Source organism: Charadrius vociferus, unplaced genomic scaffold (assembly GCF_000708025.1).
Source record: "Charadrius vociferus isolate BGI_N301 unplaced genomic scaffold, ASM70802v2 scaffold13, whole genome shotgun sequence".
Classification (NCBI taxonomy): Eukaryota; Metazoa; Chordata; class Aves; order Charadriiformes; family Charadriidae; genus Charadrius; species Charadrius vociferus.
In genome coordinates this window covers 4,569,764-4,595,190 of record NW_009647763.1, presented here as the reverse complement: position 1 = coordinate 4,595,190, position 25,427 = coordinate 4,569,764, and the positions used below count along the sequence as shown (strand labels likewise).

Here is a 25,427-nt window from a genome sequence, read left to right as displayed (position 1 = left end):
CCAACCTATCTCTTTCTCACACAGAAAACAGATGCCGTATTTGCTGACAAATCTGGGTGGTCTATTAAATGAAAAGGCAAATTACAAAACCTCCTGTAATTGGGCCACTAGACCAAAATGCTACCTTCATTCACTTGGATAAATTTCTTCAGGCTCCAGTCAGACTACTTCACATGGACAGGAAACAAAAGCTTTGAGGCAGCCATATGCTTCTTCTCCCCGTTGACACAACAAATAAGCACCTCAGTTAACTGCTTCTGTAAGACTTTAGTCCCAGATGTATATTTACCTTAACGAAATCACCTACCTCCAGAGCAAGCTTTTTTTGAGGGGGGGCTAAAAGAAGATATCCTGGGCACTTTTCATAGTCTAGCTGTGTTGCTCCGAATGGATATCTTTAGACTAAGTGAAACTTCTCTTCCACTGAATCCCCATCACCCCCCAAGCCAAATTGCTGGAGAATTTACACCCATTTTGTTGACAGATCATGATCACTCCAAGCCAACACACATTTTCTTTTTGCCAAGTTCATAGGACTTCAGTTTGTATCTGTTGAATATATTTTAGAAATAAGTTGGAGAGGTGTCTATGTCAGCGATGCACTGAAAATTATTTTAGCAGCAGATACTATTGACATAGGATCTTTGTAGTTCTGCAGTTTCCCTAACAAATATTAGGAGAAGAACTTACTGTGATACACCAAATAGAAGAAATAAGCAGCCAAGGATGGCAAAAACTCAGTCTCCAAGTTCTTGGGCTAAAACATCCTGAATGAACTTCAATGTACGTTGGTACAGGAAAGCATCCTTCTTCTTTGGCTTACAAATATTTAGATGATTAACATCCACTGGAATAAGGTCTCCAATTCCCAACTCTGGTAGAGGGGAAAAAAAAAAGAGGAAAAAACTACCAAAGTTCATAAGATCACCTAGACTGAAAAGAGCATCTTGCATTAGTAATTTCTCCCTCAAAAGCAACTTTTGTCTTCAGTTTAACTATTTTGTCTTCATTATTTTTTAATGTGCTAAAAGCATCAATACACACTGTTATAGTCAGAGCTATACAGTGCTACAAAACCCACACTGGTGAACCGTTAGGTCAGAGTTCTACTATCTTTATTGGGAATACACAAATATACGTTTCTCCATACAGACAACTTTGAAGAATCAAAACTTCATTTACCAGCAACTGACTGACAGCAAAGTTCTGCCCAAAGTTTAAGCACTGACATGAACAAGGATAGGGGTACCCAGATTCTGATCACCATGAGCGGCCCATATGCCTTATAAAAGTACTTTGATGTGGAGATTAAAAATGGGACTAGAATGAACCTGAAATATGCCACAAATCACTACACGCATTTCTGGGGACATGAAAAATTTACATTGCTTAATTGCAGAACGCAAGTATTCAATTTTCAGCTACTGATTTTGGGGCACACTATGGCATTTGTTCTTTCCTGACAGCTATCACTACTAGTGAACTTTCCAGTTGGGATGCTGTGACTGCCACATTCCAGTTTATTGTCTATTCACTCAGCCTTCTGAGAAATCCTCCATTTTGCTTGGAACTCTGGATCTTTACCGACGTAAAATTACATTAGAGCAGGATGAAGGTTTGCTTTCATGTGCCCAAGTGTGCATGTAAGAAACAGTCAGTGTACTGCTTGTTAGCCTGGGTTTTGAACAAAGTGAGTGTCATGCCACCGAACTGTCATGTGCCCTCTAAAGGCTTTTGAGAACTCATGGGCTGCATTATGCATCATCTCTAGAAGAGGAGAAATATGCTACAAAATTATAAGTGCACAGTGCTTATTTGTGCACTGTTATCCAGCCTTCTTTTTCATTTTATTTCATTAAAAAAAATAAATGCCCAGTTTTTCAGTCCTCGCCCATAAAATTGCATCAGCAACGTTTTTGCAAACAATTGCTCCTTGAGAAAATATACTGAAAAAATATCGCTAAATACTGACTCCGGAAAACAGGGATGTATGGTCCACCTTTTTCAGAGTAAATAGCCTTGCATTTAAGCTAGTGGATTAGCTGGTGGAAAGCCTGATCTAAAACCCCACAAAGCAACGGTTTCTGTTCAAGGCTTTACAAGTTCCTTGGGCAGTGCAGAAGAGGGTTTTGCTCATGCAAGACCTGAAAATATCAGACTTAAAACAATTCTCTAAGTTGAATACCCATAAAGAAAGAAGAGGAAGAACTATCTGGTTTTCCCTGCTCCTACAAAAGGCAAAAAGATGGAGGGAACTTTTCAGGAGGTAAACTCTGTTGCTTGAGTGCCTGAGATAGGGAAGATGAAGGATTCTTAACACTGAAAAACAGTTTTGTGACTTTTTCCTTCCATTAGCAGTTTACTAATTTTCTTTCTTGGTTTTTAAGGGAGGAAATAGTTGGAATTTGTGGGAGCTTCTGAAACACTATTCAGCCTACCTGTACAAGGATAAACAACAGTTACTCCTAATTACAAAGGAAAGGACTACAACAATGTAACATTAGACCAGGGTCTACCCTGCTTTTTTCAATATGCAAGTGTTACTCACATTTAGAAAAATCAAAACAAACAACTCCTAAGATATAAACGTAGCTGCCTCTGATCTCAGCAGGGAGACTGTAGTTTAAATTCAGCCAAAGTTTAAAGAAAAAAACCCACAACACAACAGATATATTCTAGGTCTTTCCACCATAGCATTTATAATCCTTTATCGATGTGTACATGAATATATACGAAGTTAAATAAATTAAATGGCTATTTGACTTACTTGCTGATTCCAGAGGTACGACATGCAGTTTTATCATACTGCCTATGTGTGTTGGTAAGGTTTCTGCAAAACTCAGCACTGAAAATTTCTTATCTTTGGCAAAAGACAGGAAGTCATCATTCAGCTCTTTAAGGGCAGGAGAATCTGAGAAAGAACAACATAATTTTTGCAGTGTTATCTTGAACATAAGACTATAGCGTTTGTCAGGCAAGACTGCATTCCTAAAGAGATGCTTTGGAAAAATTAATACTCCAGTAAATGAAGTAGCATTTTGCTTGTAATCCCTTCTTCCAGCTATCATATGCAACAATTGTTTATTTCTGCATAGCATGGAATTTGTTTAGAAGATAAGAGTCAAAAGTCCAGCACATGTTGAGTTACTACATTGCTAAATGGCCCAAACTACTCTTCTATGAACTTGTTCTGACTCCTTTTTTCCCCTCGTCTCTGCAATCAAATGAAACAGTTACTCAAAACTACTTACAGTAATTTGTCACACAACCCAAAACATAAAAAGGGGGGGTTGTTGTTTTTATCCAGCTTTTTCTGACAGCATAATAAAAAATGCATCATGAGCAGATTAGCATAGATCCCCGTTGTTAAATGGTAGCAAAGTGAGCGTACCCTTGCTGAGTTCTTTAACCTCCACAGACGGAAAGAGAAGATATCTGGCATTTATAGAATATTCAGCCAGCTGGGAACCATGGTGAGGTACGCTATAAAATATGATTCCTCTGGTGTTGTTTACAATTTTATCCATTTCTGGATTCTTGGAAGCATCCACCAACATCTTTTTGACTAGAAGACCTGGCAACAGAAACTGAATTAATGCGGGGATTTAAACCACCGTGAAAATAATGATCATGCTATATTATCCATGAAACAACTAACTATATTCTTGCCTCAGTTGATTAGTCCTTAGTTTGTCAAATATCTAAGATTAAGTTGAAAAAAACCCAAACCAAATCTGAGGAGGCATTAAAATAAAATGTCAATGAATGATGCAAATCCAATTTTCATTTGCTTTAAGTGTTGCTAATGACATTTACTATCTGCCTAATCATGGAGAAAATTTTGCCTCTGGATTCCCATTTACATGAATTTCAATTCACTGATTTTTTTTGTTTTTAAATCAACACACTAAAAACAAACAGCAATAAAAATCCTTTAAAAATGTATATGCTATTGAATACACTGCATTAAGAAAGTAGAAATCTATTTTCCATTTTTAGGTTTTTGCAAATTTTTTAGATAAACTGTTCTGAATAATTGCATTTGAGACTGAATTTGGTTAACAGCTTATTCTGAAATATAACAGCAAATAAATATTTTCTATCAACCAGGCAATGTGCTTACCACCCATGCTATGTGATACCCACACCAAAGGTCTGTCTCCAATCCCAGCAGCTCTGAGCTTGTCAAGAAGCTCATTGCTCCTGTAAGCAATAGACTTCCTGCAAAGAAAAAAACAAACACAAGCGTGATGAAGCACGATAGGTTAAAAGGCAATGTTAAAACAGAATGAATTTTCAGTGCTGCGTGTTTATGAAAGTGAATTAGGTACATAACGTTAATTACTGAATTATTCTTGCTACAATGAAAAATGCCAAAAACTTTTGTAAGGTTGGCTTCACAAGGACAACAGGAATTGAGCTAAATTCAGTCTCTTGAGCTTGCTAGAAAGTTTTATTTTTATTTCACTCACCACTCATTTCTTTCAGCTTTAAAAACAAATCTTTTTGTGGAGTTTTAGATTCATTTACACATTGTAACAAAATTACATTTTCATTTTATGAAAGCATCATGAATGCATAATGAACTTTATCCCCAGAAACAAGAATATACCTAACATCTGACAAAAATGTACTTTGCTGAACAGCGCTCAAAATGTGGAGCAATGTACAAGAATTTAATAACTAAGTACATGATCAATCATTACATTAAAAAAAAATCATCTCAGATAATGTCTGTTATACTTTCCAGACAATATTACCCAAGTGCTTTGTACTGGAATAGTATAGAAGCACAATAATCTCCACTTTATAAACGAAGAGACTGAGCTCTGGAAAGGACAGGCTATATGTTAGAGGTTGAAAATGAATTTGTGGTGGAACCAACAAAACCAATCCAAGCTTCAAAATGCAACATTGTTACTCCTTGCAGTGTAACAAGAATCAAACATAGAAGACCCTCCGATAATGAAAACATCAGGATATTGGGCAACCGCTGTGCAAAATAATTCACTTCGTCTCTATTGGTTCTCAGCATTCTCACTAGATATTGGTTTTATAACACATACGAAAAGGATACTCAAATGTTATCTTTTCAGCTGAACAATAGACTTTAGGATAGCTGGGAGACATAAAAATTCATTTTTGAAACAGCAAATGAGCCTATACACTTGAAGCAGTCATAAGGTTGTGATTCTACTGCTACATCTCTGTTCCTGCGAGTTAAAAATATCTTCAAGATCTTTCATTTTTTGTTAACCATATCACATTATAAAATAATCAAATACTGCGCTGGAGTGACCATTAATAGCAGGTAATGGAATTTTCCATTCTGTAATGAAAAAGATATTATCTTAAAAATAAATAAATAAATATATTTTAATTTATTTTTTAATTTTTCTTCCATTATACTAACTCTAGATGGACACAGATAAAAGGTTCTTTTAGAATCATAGAATCATTTAAGTTGGAAAAGATCCTTAAGATCATTGAGTCCAACCATTAACCTAATACTGCCAAGTCCACCACTAAACCATGTCCCTAAGCACCGCATCTGCCTGTCTTCTAAACACCTCTGGGGATGGTGACTCCACCACTTCCCTGGGCAGCCTGTTCCAATGCTTGATAAACCTTTAGGTGAAGAAATTTTTCCTAATATCCAATCTAAACCTCCCCTGGCACAACTTGATGCTGTTTCCTCTCGTCCTGTCATCTGTTACTTGAGAGAACAGACCCACCCCACCTCTCTACATTCTCCTTTCAGGCAGTTGTAGAGAGCAATAAGGTCTCCCCTCAGCCCCCTTTTCTCCAGGCTGAACAACCCCAATTCCCTCAGCCCCTCCTCATAAGACTTGTGCTCCGGACCCCTCACCAGCTTCGCTGCTTTTCTTTGGATGAGAAACGAGGTACACAGTCCCTCTACAAGGTCCAGTCTTCTCTGAACCTTCTAGAGGTAACCACCTACATGGTTTTTTACTGTCATTGTTCTGCATAATTTCAAACATACTAACAGCCATGTCTTCCTTATTTTTTCCCTGCTTACATGCTTTCTTTAATGCAATAATTACATTGATCCTTCGTATATCCATAGGGAGGAGGCAATGAACATGCACCAAGTTTCCAGTCTATTATACACGTGCTGATTTTTTTTCTCCCCCACACAAAACATAATCAATTTTCAGATCCTTAACCTGTGAGCAGTCATGCACATGCCTTCCCTGAATATACAAGTCAAATCTACAGTACTAGTTCCATGTTTAAGTATCTGCATAAGTGTTCAAAGGACTCAGATTAGGATCCGATTTAAAGATCACTGAACTCAATTACTAAGCCTAAAATCCATTCACGCCAAATAACATTTCCAGGCCTAACATATTTTTATTTTTTTGAAGGAATATGTTTGGAGGTAGCATCTTCCTCTGACCTACCTGGTTCATCGTCAGTAAAAACACAATTCCTCTGACAAGGTGAATTATACTATCTGACCAAACTAGATACACTTGCAGTATTTTATCTGTCAATGAATTACACGAATCTCTTTCCAGGGATGAACAGTTCTTGAATAAAAGTATCTTGGTATCAGAAATAGTGTGGCCAGGACTAGGGAAGTGATTGTCCCCCTATACTAGGCACTGGTGAGGCTGCACCTTGAATACTGTGTCCAGCTTTGGGCCCCTCACTATGTGAAAGACATTGAGATACTGGTGGGTGTCCAAAGAAGAACAACAAAGCTGGTGAAGGGTCTAGAGAACAAGTCTCATGAGGAGTAGCTGAGGGAACTGGGGTTGTTCAGCCTGGAGAAAAGGAGGCTGAGGAGAGACCTTATCACTCTCTACAGCTACCTGAAATGAAGTTGTTGCGAGGTGGGGGTCAGTCTGTTCTCCCAAGTAACAAGTGACAGGACGAGAGGAAACAGCATCAAGTTGTGCCAGGGGAGGTTTAGATTAGACATTAGGAAAAATTTCTTCACCCAAAAGGTTGTCAAGCATTGGAACAGGCTGCCCAGGGAAGTGGTGGAGTCACCATCCCCAGAGGTGTTTAGAAGACAGGCAGATGCGGTGCTTAGGGACATGGTTTAGTGGTGGACTTGGCAGTATTAGGTTAATGGTTGGACTCAATGATCTTAAAGGTCTGTTCCAACCTAAACAATTCTATGACTTTGAAAATTATATGTTTCATTTTATCATGAGTATAAAGTCATAGTACAGTGATTTTTTTGCTGTGCTTATGGAGCAGTATTTGGTCATTTTAAGTTTAAGAAATACTTCCCTTAAGATATAAAATTGATGCTATATTTACACCAACTAATAGCATAATTTAGTGTCTCCCCTAAACACAAAGCAGAATAGACTGTAAGAATTTAGGAAGTTTCCACAAGTAATTATCCATGAAGCTAAAAAGCTCAAGCATACCATGACTGTCCTTAATGTTTTTCCAAAAGCAACAGGAAAAGTTAAATTCACTGTCTCACACTAGGTGATCCCAAGCATCAGCTTTCCATGTCTCCCTCCTGCCCCTCCTCCGAACCGCAGACACTACATTTGTTACCTGTGAGCCTCAACAGGACATTTGGCTTTCCAATCACTCAAATGGGTGTCGTATTCCACAGATATGATTCTAAGGGCAGGACAGTCTGAAGCAAGCCATGTCTAAATTAAAGAAAGGTGAAACCAAAAGGAGCTTATAATTGAAGTGCTTAAACTCTTGCAAGCAAGTTACCAGCAATGAAGCAAAAATGTTACTATGGGGACAATATCAGGCAAGATTTTTGCTCTTCAGTTAATCCCCAAATACATCTTACACCTAGACTATTTTTCTTTTATTACATGCTGGTGAACTCAGCCTGTTCCTCAGCCACAAAGTAGGCAAAGGATGGAGATGGATTACTAACTCGTGCGTTCCTGGCTCCCTCTCCTGGGTGCAACAAGAATTACTAAGATTACCAACAGGATGGATCAGCTTAAGTTTTACAGAGATAGTTCGGTGGTTATAGCAACGTGTCCTCTGGACAGCTCTCACTAATGAGAAAACAACAGCCACATGTGGAAATGTTATTGTCTTTTTACCTTTGGCCAGCACTGGCTATAGTCCTCTTCCCCTTCTGAAGCTTTTTTATCCAAATGCCGGTCAATGTCTTGCTGTCGCCAGGTTTTAAATGCTGCTCCCAAAAGACCGTGAACAAAGAGGATGTCTGCTCTGATGGGCTGACTGATACAGAAAAAGGAATTTTTAAGAGATGCATGGTACATATTCTTTTAGCAAATTAAATTTACAAAGAACTTTTAACCTAAGGGATGCCAAAATGCTATTGTTCCCACCATGTGATTTCTTATCTTATGGACAGCATTTAATGAAATTTCATGATATTTCAAAGAGGATAGTCAGATCAAGATAAAAGCCAGGGATCCACCCAGAAGAGACAGATTTAAAAGAGGTATGAAAAGTACCCACCTCACAAATTACATTTTTACATAATGAAAAACACCATTCTCTCCAGCTACTGCTAATGAAGCTTGCTAGTTCCAGCTTTATCACCAAATTAGATCTTCACTGTAACCTGACTAACACCAGTGACACAGGGAATAGTTGCTACTAAGTGACATACCACATTGGAGACTGCTTCAGTCCCAGATACACAATCACAATTAAAAGATGCTGAAGCTATAAATTTACTGCATCTTAGGCCAACATGTGCTGCTGCCAACAGAATAATTACAAGGCACTGTACCCCAAGACAGCCAACACAAAGGTTAAATGGTTGCAATGCATGCAAAGCAATAATTCATCTCATGGTTTGTGGTTGGATTTTTCCATGCAGTACAATAATACTCTTTTCATGGCTATGGACTGCTCCCAGCACTTCTGTTGTTCTCCTATTTGAGAATTTAAATTCAGTCCTCTCAACCCACCGAAGAACAGGAGGAGCAGGTGACATGACTACAGCAGCACTCTGATGTCAACCCTTCCAAAGTTTCGTACCTGAACAGCATAACAAGTAACTCAAAGTACAGCACGTACAATACCTCCTTCTGCTTTACCTGCTACGATATTGTGGATGTAAGACATAAACACCGTCTGGATACTTTTCTTCCACTGTGTCCCTGTCTAGATTAGCCAAAGCTCTGGATGCATGAGAAGACTGAATGACATGTGGGGATTTCATTACTTCAGCAAGTACAGAAACCCAACCTACATTGAAAAAATAAAGTGGCAGGTTAACTAATTAGAAACATCATCCAAACAAAGGAATTCAGAAACGTCATCCTTCAAAGTATACTTGTGAAAATAGATGTTAAAACTTAAGAATGGCAACATCAAAACAAACTATTTCAATTCACTCTCCTTACCGCATGAAAGCCAATGCTAGATAAGTAGAACCTCCAAAATGCAAAAATCCAGAGCAGTGAGGAGGCAATGTATTTTACTGCTCTTCAGCTTATCATCTGAAGGAGAACCCCTTCTCAGAAGAAAAAGAAAGTGTATCAGCAGGTCAGTGCAGTTGTCAAAGAGGGAACAGATCTTGAGCCTCTTTTTGCAGGTAAGATGCAAGAAAGACAGAGAAAAGAAACGTCCCAGAGAGAAAATGAAGCTTAAAGCATAAATAAGACAAAGAAAACAACCCACAGGAATAATGGCAGGTGGAAAAATTGATGCTTGCTGTGAGAGTACAACCATTTCTAATTTTGAAATCCAGTGTGTGAAAAAATGTTTAAGGAATTAAAACGTCCTCACTATTCTAAAAATAGTATACTGTATATACCTAAGAAACATAAGAAAATTAATGAAGGAAACCTTTGAATGCATTCCTCAATAAAATTTTAAGTTACAGCTAGCTCAAGAAAAAAAACAGACACTTTATAATACTTTACCTAGGATGTAAAATATAGTTTCTTATACATGGGTGGGGATGTTCATAGACTACTGAGAAATGCAAAGAACTGTCTTTTATACACACACAGATACATGTATTTCTTTAAAATCCTGATAACTCTTGTTGCTGTTAGCAAAAGTGGTCTATAAATCACAATTACATTAAAGTCAAGTTCATAAATAAAACCTGGGAACACTCTAAAGAGAGATTTTCAAATGGAGGCTGATTTGAAAAAGAAGTAACAATTTACTTTGTGAGCACTGTTTCAGAATCATGTACAGTATGTGGCTATTAGTATAGCCAGTAAGTTGCTAATTCAAAATAGTTAGCTCATTGGATTGAGGAAAAGAATGAATTGACATATGAGTTTTGTTTAAATGCAAGTACCTTTGGGAACTGTAATTTTTTTTTAAGAATTGTGCATTTAAATTACATTCTTAAGCAGAATATATGTTGATCACCATGCAATTTCTCCTTAAGAACAGCATTATCTAAAAATCTATTTTCAGTTCTCCAAATACAATGAAAGACTGCCAAGCTGGTCTGATTAAAACCAGCAAGGTCTCTGGTTTTGCATTTCTCTTAAAATGAGCCAAGATGGAGAGTCAAAAATAGTGTTCAGAATCCTTCTGTCCCCAGATACACCATCACAGCTACTACACTGTGCATCATTGCTTTTCTTCCTCTTTCTGTGCCAGCAGTTTTTGCAAAGGAAAAGAGGTTCTTTCTTCTTTTGCATCATCCCACAACAGAAGAGAAGTCTTATCAACTCTTGACCAGCAGTATCCAACTGCTCATCTCTGCAGTCTGGTTCACTGACTAAAATTCCGTTTGTACTCAGAGCTCTGCCCCAGGGAGCTGCTGACTCTTCAACTACAGTCTCTTCCTCTATACATATGGTTTTAGCAGTCATCGCAAGAATGTAAGAAAGGTGCTAGAGCTCAGACCAAAGGTTTTTGTAGTCCAGCTGTCTTTCTCCAAAAGTGAGCAGTAATGGAAGTTGCAGAACAAAATTAAAATTAAAAGAATAGAGCAATAAAAGGGTAAGTATATAGTGCTGATTCTCCACTATACCCTCCCATTTTTCAGCAAGCAACTTGGCTTCTGCGTGTAGAGATTTATGGATTTTTCTTTCCATGAATTTGTCTAATCACTTTTTGAAGCTTTGTAAGTCTTCAATAATCACAACGTTTTGTGGCAAGTTTTAGTTTGGTCATGCACTGTATGGAAAAAAAAATATACTTATTTGTTTCACCTCTTGATAATTGATGTACGAGAACCTTTGATCTTGCATCATAAGAAACAGCAGATGACCATTCCCTTTTTGCTGTCTCTATGCCAGTAAGGATTTTATAAATCTCCATCGTATTCTCCTTCAGTCGCTGCTTCTGTCTTAGTCTAGTTATTTGTTCTTTATATCACAGTCATTCCAAATTTTTAATCACCCTCACGGTCTTTCCCTGTGCCTTTGCTACTTCTCCTTTTTGCAAAAGGGAAATAAAAAACACACACTGCATTTAAGAGGCAGACACCAGCTTGGACGTATACAACAGCGTACTGGTATTTTCTATTTTTCTTTTTATTTCTTTCCTAATAAAATGTTGGGAATTATTTATTTGGTACAGAACTTTCATTGTGATATTTAAGGGTATTAAAAAAGGGGCATCAGAGCAAAGCTTAGCAGAAGTTACCAGCCTAGCATGAAACAAGGGAGGGCGGGAAGGCATGTTTCACTTTGTTCCAAAAGGTAAGGACTGCAAGCTGGTCTGTTCCTTTGTGAGACTAAAACACAGCCAATTAAAAAAAAATTAATCTACAAGGTAGATGATCTGTAAAAGTAGGAAACTCAAAAGATTTTTGCCAGAAATGTGAACCAAACATCAACCAAGTCTAAATTTTCACCATCCATCAGAATCAGAACACCTCTGTAGCACTGACATATATTGGCTAGACAGTATACAGGAAGTTTTAATCAAGACCATCTAAACTGTCTATATTTGTTGTATTAAACCCAATGACAACACCTCCCCATCCTCCCAGGTATAAAATCCACTACACTACCATGGTACTTTGCATTTTACAAAAGCACCGAATCCTCTGAAAATTTTAGAACAGGAATCTGACATTCAGACTGCTTGCACTTGCTTTCCTTTTACCTGCACGTACTATGGATGAATGAAGACGTTCATCCAAAGCCATATTTCCAATAATGCGAATTATGTTCCTTTGTATTTTTGCTGAATCTTTACGTAGCTGGTATATCCTCTGTAGTAGCTGAAGGCCTCCTTTAGCTTCAATTTTATCACAGTGAGAAGAAACCTAGCATTATACAGCAAATACAAGGACAGTAAGTAGACATTCCGCAAAAGGTTCCTTGAGATGCTATTAATTGACAAATTAGGGAATTTTAAGGTGCCGATATGATGCAGAGCCCTTATTACACAGAAATTCTTATTAATGTAGAATTTATTATGCCACAGTCGAAGAGGAAGTAAATATTTTAATATGCTAAATGCATGATTTCTAATGGATTGACAACCTGAAAGATGCCGAGTACCATTACTCTACTGTCCTCCATATCTGAGGAAGATGAGATCGCTCTCCACTTGGCATGATCAAATTTCAGCTAAAGTTCAAGAGTCTGAACAGGACAATTGTCTGCATTTGTTAAAGCACTATCTCAACCAGAGCTACTGGTCTTCCTCTTCACCATCTAAAATGCAATCAGTATAACCCCTTCTCTTTGAAATGCAAAGGTATTTCTACATTCCAAATAGTACTGCTATCATTATTGATCTTAAGGGCAACAACAGATTCTAGTCCAAGCAGATGAACATGCACGAATGATTTGTAGTGTCAACAACTGATATTGGCCAAATGCTTATGACTTGAACATGTTGTCTACAGTGCTTAAAAATGTGTGGTAGTTATAGAACTGCAATGTCCTAAAGTCTGTGGCTTTCAACAAAGACAAACACACGTTCAGAATAAGTACAGTCACAACTTGTTTAAACTGAAAATCTGGAATATAAAAAATTCTAGACTAAGTCAGAATTTCTCTGTATGTGGAAGATGTGAAAGGAATACTGGCAAAGCGCACTTTTTCCATCCCTACTACCAATAACAATTTGGTATTCTCAATGCTGTTTCTCAATGTTCTAGGCTTCTGAGCAATTAAGTGCACACAGAAGAGTGCAGCAACAGGAAACAAGACAAATCACTGTTACACAAAGTCTTCCATACTCTTCATCTGTGTCTGCAAAGAACAGACTGGTCTGGGGAAGATGCACTGTGTTAGCTGCATGCTGTGCAATATTCTGCCCAAAGGCAGCAGTTCTTGAAGGAAGGGCCTTTGTGAATGGACAAGGTTTGCATTCCATTCTGGCTCTGATTAGAGCGAATTCATGAGGCTACTTTGCTTTCTGGAAACCTGCACTAGAGTTAGATTAAGAGCCATAAGAACAGAACGCTTGTAAGCTTTCTGAACTGATGTACACCAACTCACACAAATTCACGCATACTTTGCACTAAGAATTTCTCATCATCAGCATCCTGCTTACTGAGAAGCTGCAGAGTGGAAATACTAAGTGTTCCCTCATGATATCTACCTCCAATGACTTTGAGTGTCAGTCCTTTGGACTTCAAGCATTCTCTCCTGCTTTGCTGTGTCAGAGCTGCCCTTTTACTTCTTGAAAGATACATACAGGTATACTACAGGGAAACTTGTAAGAGTTAATTAGAAACAATAACAGAACTTACATATGCTTCCCATGAGAAAAAATTATGCTGCCTTCCAATTCACATCAGTCTCAGTTGTCCAAACATCCTTACAGAAAGGGTCGGGGTAGGGGACAAGGAAATGGCAACTCCTTCCCGATATATGAGAAAGCATTAGGAAGGAATGTTTATAAGTGTAGCTTTTCAGTTATAGTTTAAAGGACAAATTACCTTAGAATGCTGTACTAAAGCTTGCAAGCAAAAGAGTTCCACTGTCTCTGAAGGGATTTTACTCAACGTCTCACAATATGGAAGTCCATTTCCTCCAAAACACCATAAGCCTCCCTGAAATGAGAATCAGTAAAAATTATACCACATTCCAAATGGCTATATAAAATAAGCATTTCTAAACTAAAACACTGAGTGTGTAATGATCTATAGAAATTGCTGTAAAGAGTGCACAGCATGCATGCACTTTTCAAAATGTACAAATTACACAACAGTACACTATAAAACTATCTACTATTTTTAACTGAAAATATTAACTAGATTTTTCAGTCGGTAATCTCCACAGTCTATTAACTTCAAAACATACAATAAAGGGGGAAAATGTAGGATTTTCATTTTGTTACTGAATGTCTTCTTTTAAAATACTTTGCTTAAGCATAAAAAAGCAAGAATCGGACTGCATCTAGATTTCCATAGATGCAAAAATGAGAAGAGGAGGAAAGAAGGTCTTCAATACATAGCATAGTGTCTGAAGACCAGTCCCTCTCAACCATGCAGTAAGAAGACCAGTATAACTTCAATAAAAAACAGTTTTCTAGAACAGCATGATTATCAAATGCCTCCAACTGTGGTGTCTTACCAAAGCTCCCTTTGTAGCAAGAGCTCTGGCTGTGAAAACAATAAAGGAGTCATAGTGTAAAAATATTACACATAACTGTGTCCTAGGAAATAAACAGTTACTGCACTCTGAAATATCTAAACAAAGCCTGACAGGCATCATTATTAACGTGACAGTCACTTTTATTATTACATCTTACAAAATAATCACTGATTTAAAGAGTCACAACGTTTTAATAAAAAAATAAAATGCACAAGTGATAACGGATGACACCGGCATTACAATTATTATTTTTAAGCAATAGCAGTACTTTAAATGATGTTTCTAAAGCCACCCAGGAAGTTGTCGGACAGATAAGAGTTGAAGAATTCCTAGTTTCCAAGTCTAAACAGACTACTAGACTATTCCAGTTCTGGTTTTGGCAATAGTGACCTGTTACAGGGAGGCATTTCCATGTGATATAAGAGAGTTTACTGTTTAAGGTGTGATAACAACTCATCAGTTTGTTAGTAAGACTTAACAGAGCTTTAATCATCTCAGCAGTAAAAGAACACTCAAACAATGGTAAGATGAAATGTGAAAAATAATTTTAAGAGCACTACAAAGGGTAGGAAATGTTCTGAACAAAATGTTGAAATATCTGCTTTATGGGAATGCTTGTAAGTAAAGATATAATCTTTCAATAGACCAACTAGTACAGCTGGGAAAGATAAACAAGCTTTCAAGCAGACAGACTGTACATCGAAGAGATTTTACGTATGTTTTACAGTCACCAAGTCTCTGTAATTCTCTTCCTATTACAATGCTTAAAAACATGGAAATAGGTTTTTATCTTTGAGCTCTGCAGGAACAAAGAACCCAAATAGTTCTGTTCTGCAGGTGGGAACTCACCCTTTGCGCAGCGAGAGTCTGACTACTTTCACGCAAAGCAAGAGATGTGAAGTACTGGACACATGGATCAAGACCAGTCTGAGGTAAAGATACTAACAACAAGCGAAGTTCATCTTCTATGGGATAATCCTGTGAGAAGTAAGCACAAATAGCTTGTGTTCAAGGCATGAAGCAAAACACAGAGTAAAGAAAGATCCAAAATAATGGAATCGGCCATATTAATAAGGCCATAAAATATGAACCCTGGACTTGAGTGCTTTGCAACTTCGGTTTAATAGTTACACCTGTAAAGACTTTGGAAACTGATAATTCTAAAACCACCGAGTGATGAAAAGCAAGCTTTAAAATTCATACTTTGGTGGCCTTATTCTAATAGGTCTGAAGGGCAGAAGAAAAAAACAGTTCCTCTTGGCACAGGAAGCTTAAAAGCTCACCCTTAACTACACAGCAATTTTGGTTCTGCTCCGTTACAATGAATGTATAAATCACTAGTAAAAAATGCAGACAACGTTTCTTTTAATCTTCAAAATATTCACATAGATGTTCATTTAATAATGCAGGGTAGATGACAGGAAAATAGATTCAACAAAGTCATTTTATTTGCCCACAGTCATGAAACTTGCAGTTATTCTAATCCTTGCTATAATCAGAACTGGAGACATATCTGATGTGCAGAGCAACACTTGCTGCCACAATGATTTGCTTTAACTTCCTAAGCAGCAGACTGGGAACTCTTAGCTTCAGTCACTGACCAATCATACTGCTGTAAAAATAAAGTATATACACACCCATATACTAGTATAAGCCAGTACTTCAAGACTGACAGGTACAGATCCACCATCACGTAATGTTACAAAGATAAGAAAGCAAAAACTAGAATATCACTAACAATCAAAGCTGTTTTCTCAGGTTTTTGTTGGTTAAGATATACAGGTATTCTCTGACAGGGACTTCTGCCAGCATTCATTTTATCAGCATTACAAAAGACCTCTTATGCTTTATGTGCCAATTCTGTTACTTGAAGAAGCTGATATGATCACATGACTGCTCAAACCACCATATATACACACATACAGGTTTCTTAATTAACATAAAAGCAAGCCGAGACCAAATCTATCCAACACGGATTTGGTGGTACTCAAAAGCTGGCAATAAAGAGGTGGGCCTACAGCAGAGCACCACACCAGCAGTGAGGATGCAAAGGCCTCCAGGAGTGCTCTCTACCTGTAGGATTCTGACAGTATCAACTAGACAATCTAGGATGACTTAATATAAGACTGCTTCACATTGCCTACTACATATGGACAGGCAGTGTGTGTATCAGACTGTAACTGGCTCAAACGTCACTGCTGGTAAATACGTAATGTAGATAGGCAGTCTGAGAACAATAATTGATCAACACTCCTATCATCATGTCATTCACTAATGCAGAGGTACCATAGGGGTGTACCACTATATTACAGTTTTGTATTTTGGTCCTAATTTTACTATGCGTTAGTTACTTTAGAAGAACTCCACTTTAGTATCGTTACCAACAACAAAAGCATTACAAACAAACAAGCAAGCAAAAATAATCTAATACCTACTTTTCATTTACTTACATTCTTTATTTTTGGCATTGGTGGTGGAGGCAGGAAGAAGCGAAGGTCGATATCTTTGGATCGAGCCAGACCTATAGCAGTCCTTTGATCACAGGTTTGGGCAACTGTACCATACTGATAATCTGTAGCATGAGAACTTCAGTGTTAGGGTTAAAACGAACTTTAATTATTTCATTTGTTTTAAAATGTAGTTTCTGATCTACTTTGCAAATATACTTGAAAAAAACCCCTCCGCCATCTACTTAAATAAGCTCTGATTTTGGAACCACAAGTTCCAAAAGATAAAAACTGAAGATGTTAGACCAGCACTATACTGAACTGAAATACACCTGGGCACTAAATCTTCATTATAGACCAGTTTGACAAAGGTTCTAAGATATAAGTTGAACACAAGCAAAAGCAAATGTTCAGTATCGCCACTGTGAAATGAATACAAAGACTACAAACACAAGCTTAATCCCCTGAGCTTGAGTTATAATTTGGAAGGCATCTTGCATACAAGTATCTAAAGGGTGGGTTGAAGGAGGATGGAGCCAGACTCTTTTCACTGGTTCCCACTGACAGGACGAGGGGCAATGGGCACAAGTTGGATCATAGGAAGTTCCGTTCCAATACACGGAAAAATTTCTTTACGGTGAGGGTGACAGAGCACTGGCACAGGCTGCCCAGGGAGGTTGTGGAGTCTCCTTCTCTGGAGATTTTCAAGACCCGCCTGGATGCAGTCCTGAGTAATGTGCTCTGGGCAGTCCTGCTCTAGCAGGGGAGTTGGACTAGATGATCTCTAGAGGTCCCTTCCAACTCTGAAGATTCTGTGATTCTGTGATACTTTTTTCTGCATACAGTATTAAAAAGCAGAGACTTAAATTCAAATACTGCAAAGACACAGAAACCTAATTTTAAATGATACAAAAGGCATGTTTCAATAAAATTGTTAATGTCACAAAATCAGGTAACCTTAGAAAAGGCAGGATAGCACCACAATACAATTTTAAATAGCCCTTCCTTACTGAAGATAGAAGACAGACTTTCAGTTACCTTACAGAAGGGAAACTGGATTTAAACAGTAAATACTGTTCCTTTCCAAAACCTACCTACTTTATAGCTGGAGAAATTGAAAATTACATACTGAAGTTAAGTGGCAAACTGAAGGGAAGGAAAAGAAAACATAACCTTAAAATGGATCACCACTTTTTTCTATAAAAATTTGTTTCTACCCTTGTTACTGTTATACAATTCCAGAATAAAACTGACAAGCCATTTAAAATATACTTTTCACAAACAGTCACAGATTGGCCACATTTTTAATTTGGTGCAGATAACTTACAGCTGCAAACTGAAGTCACTGAAGCTATGCTTTGAACAAGCAAAATACTGTATTTATGATAACAGGTATGCTGAACAATTTGGTCCTAGCTGTGAAAAGTTAGAACATACTTTCAGTCTCAACTTTTCTTGGGCTCGGTTTTGGAATACCAGGTTTAAAAAAAAGCCTGTTTCCCTCATGAAGTAGTTGGCAAGAATAGTGTTTGTGAAACATCAAAACACTACAGCAATGACCATCACAGAGAAAAGGAGATAACAAAAAGCAACTAGATTCCTGAGTACTAGCCATTTTGTGCACTGAGATCACCTGCTAACAGTATTCTACAAACACTAGACAGCTATATCAAATTAGCATACAAAGCTTCAGCTTTGGTACATCTTAACTTTCAAATGTTTTCAAACACAGCATTTTGATGTCAATTGCTTGAGGAAATTGATTTGAATTTTAAAGAGGCAATTTGAAACAAAATAAATCCCATGGCATGGAATTGCCCTGGAAGAGTGAAAGGTCCTCAACTGACTGGTTACCAGAATAATGAGAGTCAAGAGTAGAGTGTCACGTTGTTTATGTCGACTAGTGATAGAGGGGGAAGGAGGACACACATACACACCCCAACCCCTTTACTTGGGGTTTCATGGATATTTGCTGCTGGAGGAACAGGAAGGACTTATTACTACTAAATAATAACTAGGATGGAAAATGGCTTACAAATAACGTGCGCGCATACCTATAGTTAGTCATTACTACCTTGCTATTTACTACCTGTCAGCTCCTAACCAATTTTTATTAACTTAACCATGGCCTTAAACTCACTCCTACAGAGCTTTATAAAAATCACTGCCAGAACTTGTGACCATGTTAGCAGCCCCAACAGAAAAATTAAGGAACTAATGAACATGAACTGTTCTTGCACACCACGGCAGTGGTTTCAATTCTCTGGTAGGGAAACAGAGAAGCCTGCACTGCAGCCACACTCTATCAGTGCATTAGGAGAGAACAATTGCTTGAAATGTAAATAAACCCCCCACATTTTAGACCAAATTTCAGAGTGTATTTACACTACTTGCAGCTACTGGCTTTTTTTTCATGTTGGCAGCAGACTTGGAACAGCTAACTGAAACTTAGTTCCATTTCTGGGATGAATTAGGCTACATCAGGATACGCTACCATGCCAGTGACTGTTGTTTGCCAGGTCTTGTACAGCCTGCAGTCGGACCTCTTTGTCTTCTGACTGACTTCTCTTTAAAAGAAGCCATAAGGCACATTCATGATCTTCTCCATCAAATGTGCTGAATTGTTCTTTTACCAGGAAAGAAATAAAGACCAAGGTATTATTAATGAGCATTTTAACAGTCACATTTCTATTCATTGAGTAAAAAAATCTGCTTCTTTAAATATCTGAGTATTAGTCATTAACAGTAGTATAATGTTTTAATATTAAATTAGTACAACAAACAATGACAGAATGACATCAGTAAAATGCTGATCTTTAAATCAATAGGAAGGTTTTGATTCATTTTAGTGGCACCGAGTTGATATTTCACATATGTTACACACACAACCCCTGGCTGTCCCTTACCAACCAGAATTGCCAGATTCCAGCAGGACCTGGAAATGATTAGCAACTCTTGAGGCTCTGACCTTGAACAATTAATTTCATAGCACAACAGTGGAGGTACATATTGTTATAATCATTTAACAGATAGTTAAATGAGAATAGATAGTACCTCTCAGACAGTTTCTCATATGAAATGAAATTCTTATTTTAAATAAACAGCAGTGACACACTGTTACAAAAAGACTGTGCTGCTTTCAGTTAATATTGGCAATTCTGATGAAAGCATAACATTCTTTTCTAAAATGAAATGTTGAGGGTATTTCATGCCCCGAACACCTTTCGTACACAAACCTGGCATCTTAAGCTTCAAACCTCTTCTGAAGCAGGATAAAAAAAAACAAACTCAAATCTCTTCTTAACCATCCCTTTAATTTACTTTTAGAAAATGAATTAATACATAAAAATATACTAATATCTTATATCAATATAGAAAATGATAAGTAATATTACCACTGTTTAAAACACAAAAGAACATGTTAAGTTTGTATGAAAAAATATTTTAATTTCTAAAAGGCTTATGTTTTACTATTCAAAAATATTAATGATAGATGAAGCCATGCTTTCAATACTTACCATTAAAAGGTCTCCGGAAAATTTTAGCTTCTGTTTCTAGAATTTTCCTCACTGCTTTATGGATTTCTTTTCTGGCTTGGTATGTGATCCCTACAAGAGTATTTGTAGATTACTGGAAGTCTGAAAGACAGTTCTTTCACATTATTTTTCACATATATATATATATTACAGACACAGACATACATATGGACATGCATATATATACAGACACACACATACATATGGACATATATAGAGAGAATTATCTCATATGAAGAGAACTGTATGTACAGAATTATCTTTAAAAAAACCAGCCACCAGCTTAAAATAAATTTGATGTCATTGTAAAGAATATTATTTTTGTAACAGACTTCAGGAAATACAACTTTCCTTATATAAGAGTGACTTCCAGAAACATTCTATTCTCTTAATATTCTATTTTTAGAATCCAAACAATTATGTGTCTTACCTTGATATTCACTTGGATTTAGAGAAGCTGTACGTACATATACATGGGATTTAAGTTTTTCTTGATGTATAGCTTGAGTATCGATTTGCAGTAACTTCTTTAACGACAGGACTTCATACGTAATGAATACAAAACCTCTTCAAATAAAAGAAAACTGCACATGAATATTAATTTAAAAATATGATGGCAAAAATACATTAACAATCATTTTGGTACAAATCATTCAGATTTTATCAAGTATATAATAGTCTGCAGATTATTTTAATTTAGCAAAGTAGAAAAAGAATCTAAAATACTCAAAAGTAGTAATAACTATAAGAAAATACGCTTCAAAACTATATTCTACCACGTCTAAAGGTCCCCTAGTATTGGCAAGTTTTTTGAAAGATACATGAATTAAAATTTTTACTGTATACATAAGTTACATATATGCTTGTCAGTTCCAACTTACCCTAGTATAAGTGATCCAGTTACCTTTGCGATTTTTCCTTGAAAAAATAAAAAATTAATGTCAAAGTTGTGTGCATCACCTCAATATAAACATAGTTAGCATTTGATTACCAGACATTAAGTATGTCAGTCATTAAGAGTAAGCTTTTTAAAATTTTTCTACGGCTCTCTGGCTTTCAGGAAATCCCTACCTAAATTTACAAATGGAGAAAACATTACTTGATTAGAATTTCCTGCTCTCCTAAGCAAGATGATGAAACATGTATCCTGCCAGTGCTATTTACTTTGAGTATTGCTACCTATCTATTTCATTCATTGCTCAGCTGCAGGAATCAACAATAAACTTTCTCTGCCTGTACCACTAGCATTCATTTGGAACTCTAGATTATTTTAAGAAGTTAACTTTTTCTTACATGGTGTGGATATTTCTTCAATGTACATGAATACATACAGGAGTATGTATGTTCTTTGAAAAGTCCTGCAGAGTCTCCCTGAGAAAATACATTTTTTTAAAAAAATTCCATTATGAGTTCCATAATACAAATCTAATTAATAAAGCAAGCAGCTGAATAAACATGTCACTTGCAACAATTTCCCTTTTAAGTCTAACAACTCCTGTAAGATTTGAGTACTTTTGCCTGGACAAAGTTGAGCTAATTATCTGGATGTAAGGATCTCAATACAGAGAAACTCTATTATTATCATCAGTAGCAACAAACCCAATGGAACACATCTCACCTATCGTGAATAATTTCTTTTCCTCAGCATGAATTGGGAGATTTGCCCCACAACCACTGCCACCAGGTTCTGTCTTTGTGAGACCATAAGAATTTTGCATGCAGACAAGAGGCAGCTACGTGTTGAAGAAATAACTGGCAGAGAAGATTGTAAAGGGAAAAAAATGCAATGCTTCCTGTAGAGCAGAAACGGAAATAACCTATCTTTTAATGCTCAAAAATAAACTTCAGAATTGTAAGAATTGTCATTCTATACAGAAGACACCAAAGAAAGCAGAGACTAAGCAAGAAAGATTGCAGAACTAATATCAGTAAATAAGGAGGAAGAAACAATAGAAACAAACTTTATTCAAACTTTATTCACAGCTTATGGATGTAATTGTTTCATGGCTCTAGAGGTTACAAAAAATCAGATACAAAATGGAGTTTAAAGTAGTTTAATGAGATTGCATTGGGGGGGGAGGGGCTCATCTCATATTCTAATCCCAGATAATCTGCCGGTGTCATTTTACATATCACTATGCAAAGCAAGGTCAAAAGCAGACATCCACTTTAGGCAAGTAAAAGCTTTTGATCACAAAGTATTCAGGGATTTAGATCTTTTGTATCATTTAATTATGCATGGTCTCATACCAACACAGATTTTTCCTTTTTATTATCACCTCAGATCAATACATATGGAACTTTACTCACTGATATCATTCCAGGGTAGGTGTGTTTTTGTGGCTGGACCAGAGGTTCCTATTTGTCTATAGCAAAATATACAGTAAGCGGACACTGACATTCTGTGTAAAGAAAAAAAGAGGAAAAAAAAGAAAAAGTAATGACTGATTTGAGAATTAGAACACAAAAACCTGTTGCAGTTTTTTTGCTGTCTTTTTACAGCAAAGGTCACGATAGCAAAGGACATGATTTACAGCAAAGGTCACAATAAACCATATTTGTGTCATTTCACTCCATATGCTTGAATTAAAGAAGTCTATAAGCTCCTCGAATTAATAGGCTGCACTTCACTACATAGTTTTGCCTTTAAAGCGTAAATCCGACTAATACCTCAAGAATGTAAAAACTCTCCAGTTAATGAAAATAAGTGCTGGTTCTAAAACGCTCTGACTCCATGAAACTCATAGGGCATGCTTACAGGTAAAACATAGAAGACGCATCTCATTCTAGAAAAATTCCTACACATGCAAAAGAATGAAAACCTAGCTGTAGCCATGAAGGAGAACCTTTTCTAAAATTAATGCCTTAGCAATTCAGCATTATGATGACACAGAATACAGACAAATTGCACTGCATTCACTGAATGCTGAAATTGAACTAGAATTTTTTTTCCAATCACAAACACACATATGATATTTTAGAACTACCGAAGTTCTAAATGTACAAGCAAGAATCTTCTTGACAGTAAAGATCTCCATGAAAATAGTATCTGAGTTCTTTAGAAATATGAAACGATTTATTCTTCTGACCTATATATGAGGCAAGACACCGAATTTTCCCCGTTTTACAAGTAGAAAGATGAGTTAAGCATGCTGCAACTTCCTTACACATTCTAGATATCACATTGCCTCTTTGAAGAAGTGGGATTATTCAGGAGGGACTGTAAAGGAGCCATGGCCTGTAGACCACTGATCAAGGATGTATCCTCACCTCTGCACAATGAGGTTCAAAGAAAGTATAGTTATATTAGTCAAGCACTGAAAACCAAGCCAATTTAGGCCAGGCAAAAGCACCAATTCCTGTTTCTGCCACTCACATATATTTACCATTTTATGTATTAGTAAAAAGCTACTGCCTTGACATTTGAATTATATAAGAAAAACTTATATAAGTTAGGTAATAAACAAACTGGGTTTGGCAACCCACAACAATCAAGTTCTGCATGTTACTTCTGTTGAAGACTAAATCTCAAGTCTTAGTAGACAGAACATGTAGTATTTTTAGTACAAGAATTATGCCAAAGTCCAGAAAGAATATTAAACATTTATAACAATCACAAAATACACAAAAAGATGTTTTTTCATAACTGCAGAAGTAATATGACATTCATATTTTATGATAAGTGAAATTTTAGTGTCTGCATTGATACATTTACGCTGACTGAAATACTGAATTAATCTGTTTAAATGGATTTAAAACCACCCCCACCCCCCCTCACATATTTATCAAATTACTGTGTTGGAAACATAGACATCCTTATTAAATGTCAAATTAAGTCTATATCACCATGACAATTACCCCAAAATGGTAAAATATCATGTGTGTAAATCTTGATCAGTAAATCTGATCTTGAAATATAGGAGCCCTTTATATTCTCCTTGAATATAAGGTAATCTCTACAGACCAAAAAAAGAGCTTATCTCGCTTTTAATGTCAGTGTCCAATTTCTCTGAACAAGGGGCCTTTTTTGTTTCCGTCCACACATATGCCTTCGCTCTTTTCCTGTTTCCCCCAAAGTTTTGTTTTTTTCCCTTCTCACCTTGCTTGTGGTTTAGCATTACCCCAGCACTGCCACAATCTCAGCAAGACAACCTTTTGGCTTCTGTCATTTCAGCATTGTGTTTATCCATTCACTTCAACAGAGCACACAACACTACGAAACGCTTTTATGACATTAATAATCAGTCCTCTGGAGACACCCCCCCTGCCTCCAAACTTCCTGTCTAATCTTTACTATCTTTATTCACAGAATCACAGTACTCAGATTTACTCTTCTACCTAACCACAGTCTGTGACTGCAACAAACGTGTAGTTCGGTGACACCAGGTACCACAATTCCCTGACTTCGAAACACACACCTGCAAGCACCAGAGGGCCAAAGCGAGTACCATTTCTTTGTTGCCAGGAACCTCTGTTCAGGTCTGAGACCAAATATGCTTAGAGATATACCAATATAATGCAAATGGCCCATTTTGCAGCCGGTTTCACAGCCGGTTCAGGAAGCTCTGCAGTCTGCATTGAACTCCTGTACCGGCCCGTGCCGATGAGCTGCTGTGGTGCCAACAGTTCTGTTGGGCCTTACCCCAGCGCGGGGCAGGGACCCACTGCTGCAAAGTAGGCAACTGGGCGATTAGGGTACATTTAATAATAATAATGATGATGATGATGATGATATAATTTTAGGCAATGCAACACCTAAACGGCCAAGGAGGAAAGCGGGGATAACTCTCTGCCTCTTTGCGAAGGGGAAAACCCCGTTTTGTTACCTTTTACGCGCTCGCACGGAGCGGGTGAAGCCCAAGGCACCACTGTTATTTCTGGAGCTTTTTAACAAGCGCGGGCTGAGCGGGGCCTCCCCGCGCCCGGGCGGGGCAGCGTCGATCGGCAGGCCGGGGGCCGGGGCCGGCACC

General features: G+C 37.2%; 1 protein-coding gene across 1 annotated transcript; it reads right to left on the bottom strand.

The window, feature by feature from the left end:
* Window positions 1-596: 596 nt before the first annotated feature.
* Window positions 597-23,961, bottom strand: SERAC1 (serine active site containing 1). The gene is made up of 17 exons (XM_009882320.1): window positions 23,907-23,961; window positions 22,768-22,863; window positions 21,339-21,375; window positions 20,888-21,024; window positions 20,440-20,529; window positions 19,416-19,547; window positions 16,925-17,046; window positions 15,324-15,452; window positions 13,817-13,930; window positions 12,025-12,187; window positions 9,036-9,186; window positions 8,064-8,205; window positions 7,546-7,646; window positions 4,124-4,221; window positions 3,392-3,574; window positions 2,768-2,911; window positions 597-874 (listed from the first exon to the last, which is right to left on the bottom strand). Exons 1-17 carry the CDS (start codon window positions 23,959-23,961, stop codon window positions 738-740), a joined length of 2,031 nt encoding a protein of 676 aa, XP_009880622.1. The 3' UTR covers window positions 597-737.
* Window positions 23,962-25,427: the final 1,466 nt, after the last annotated feature.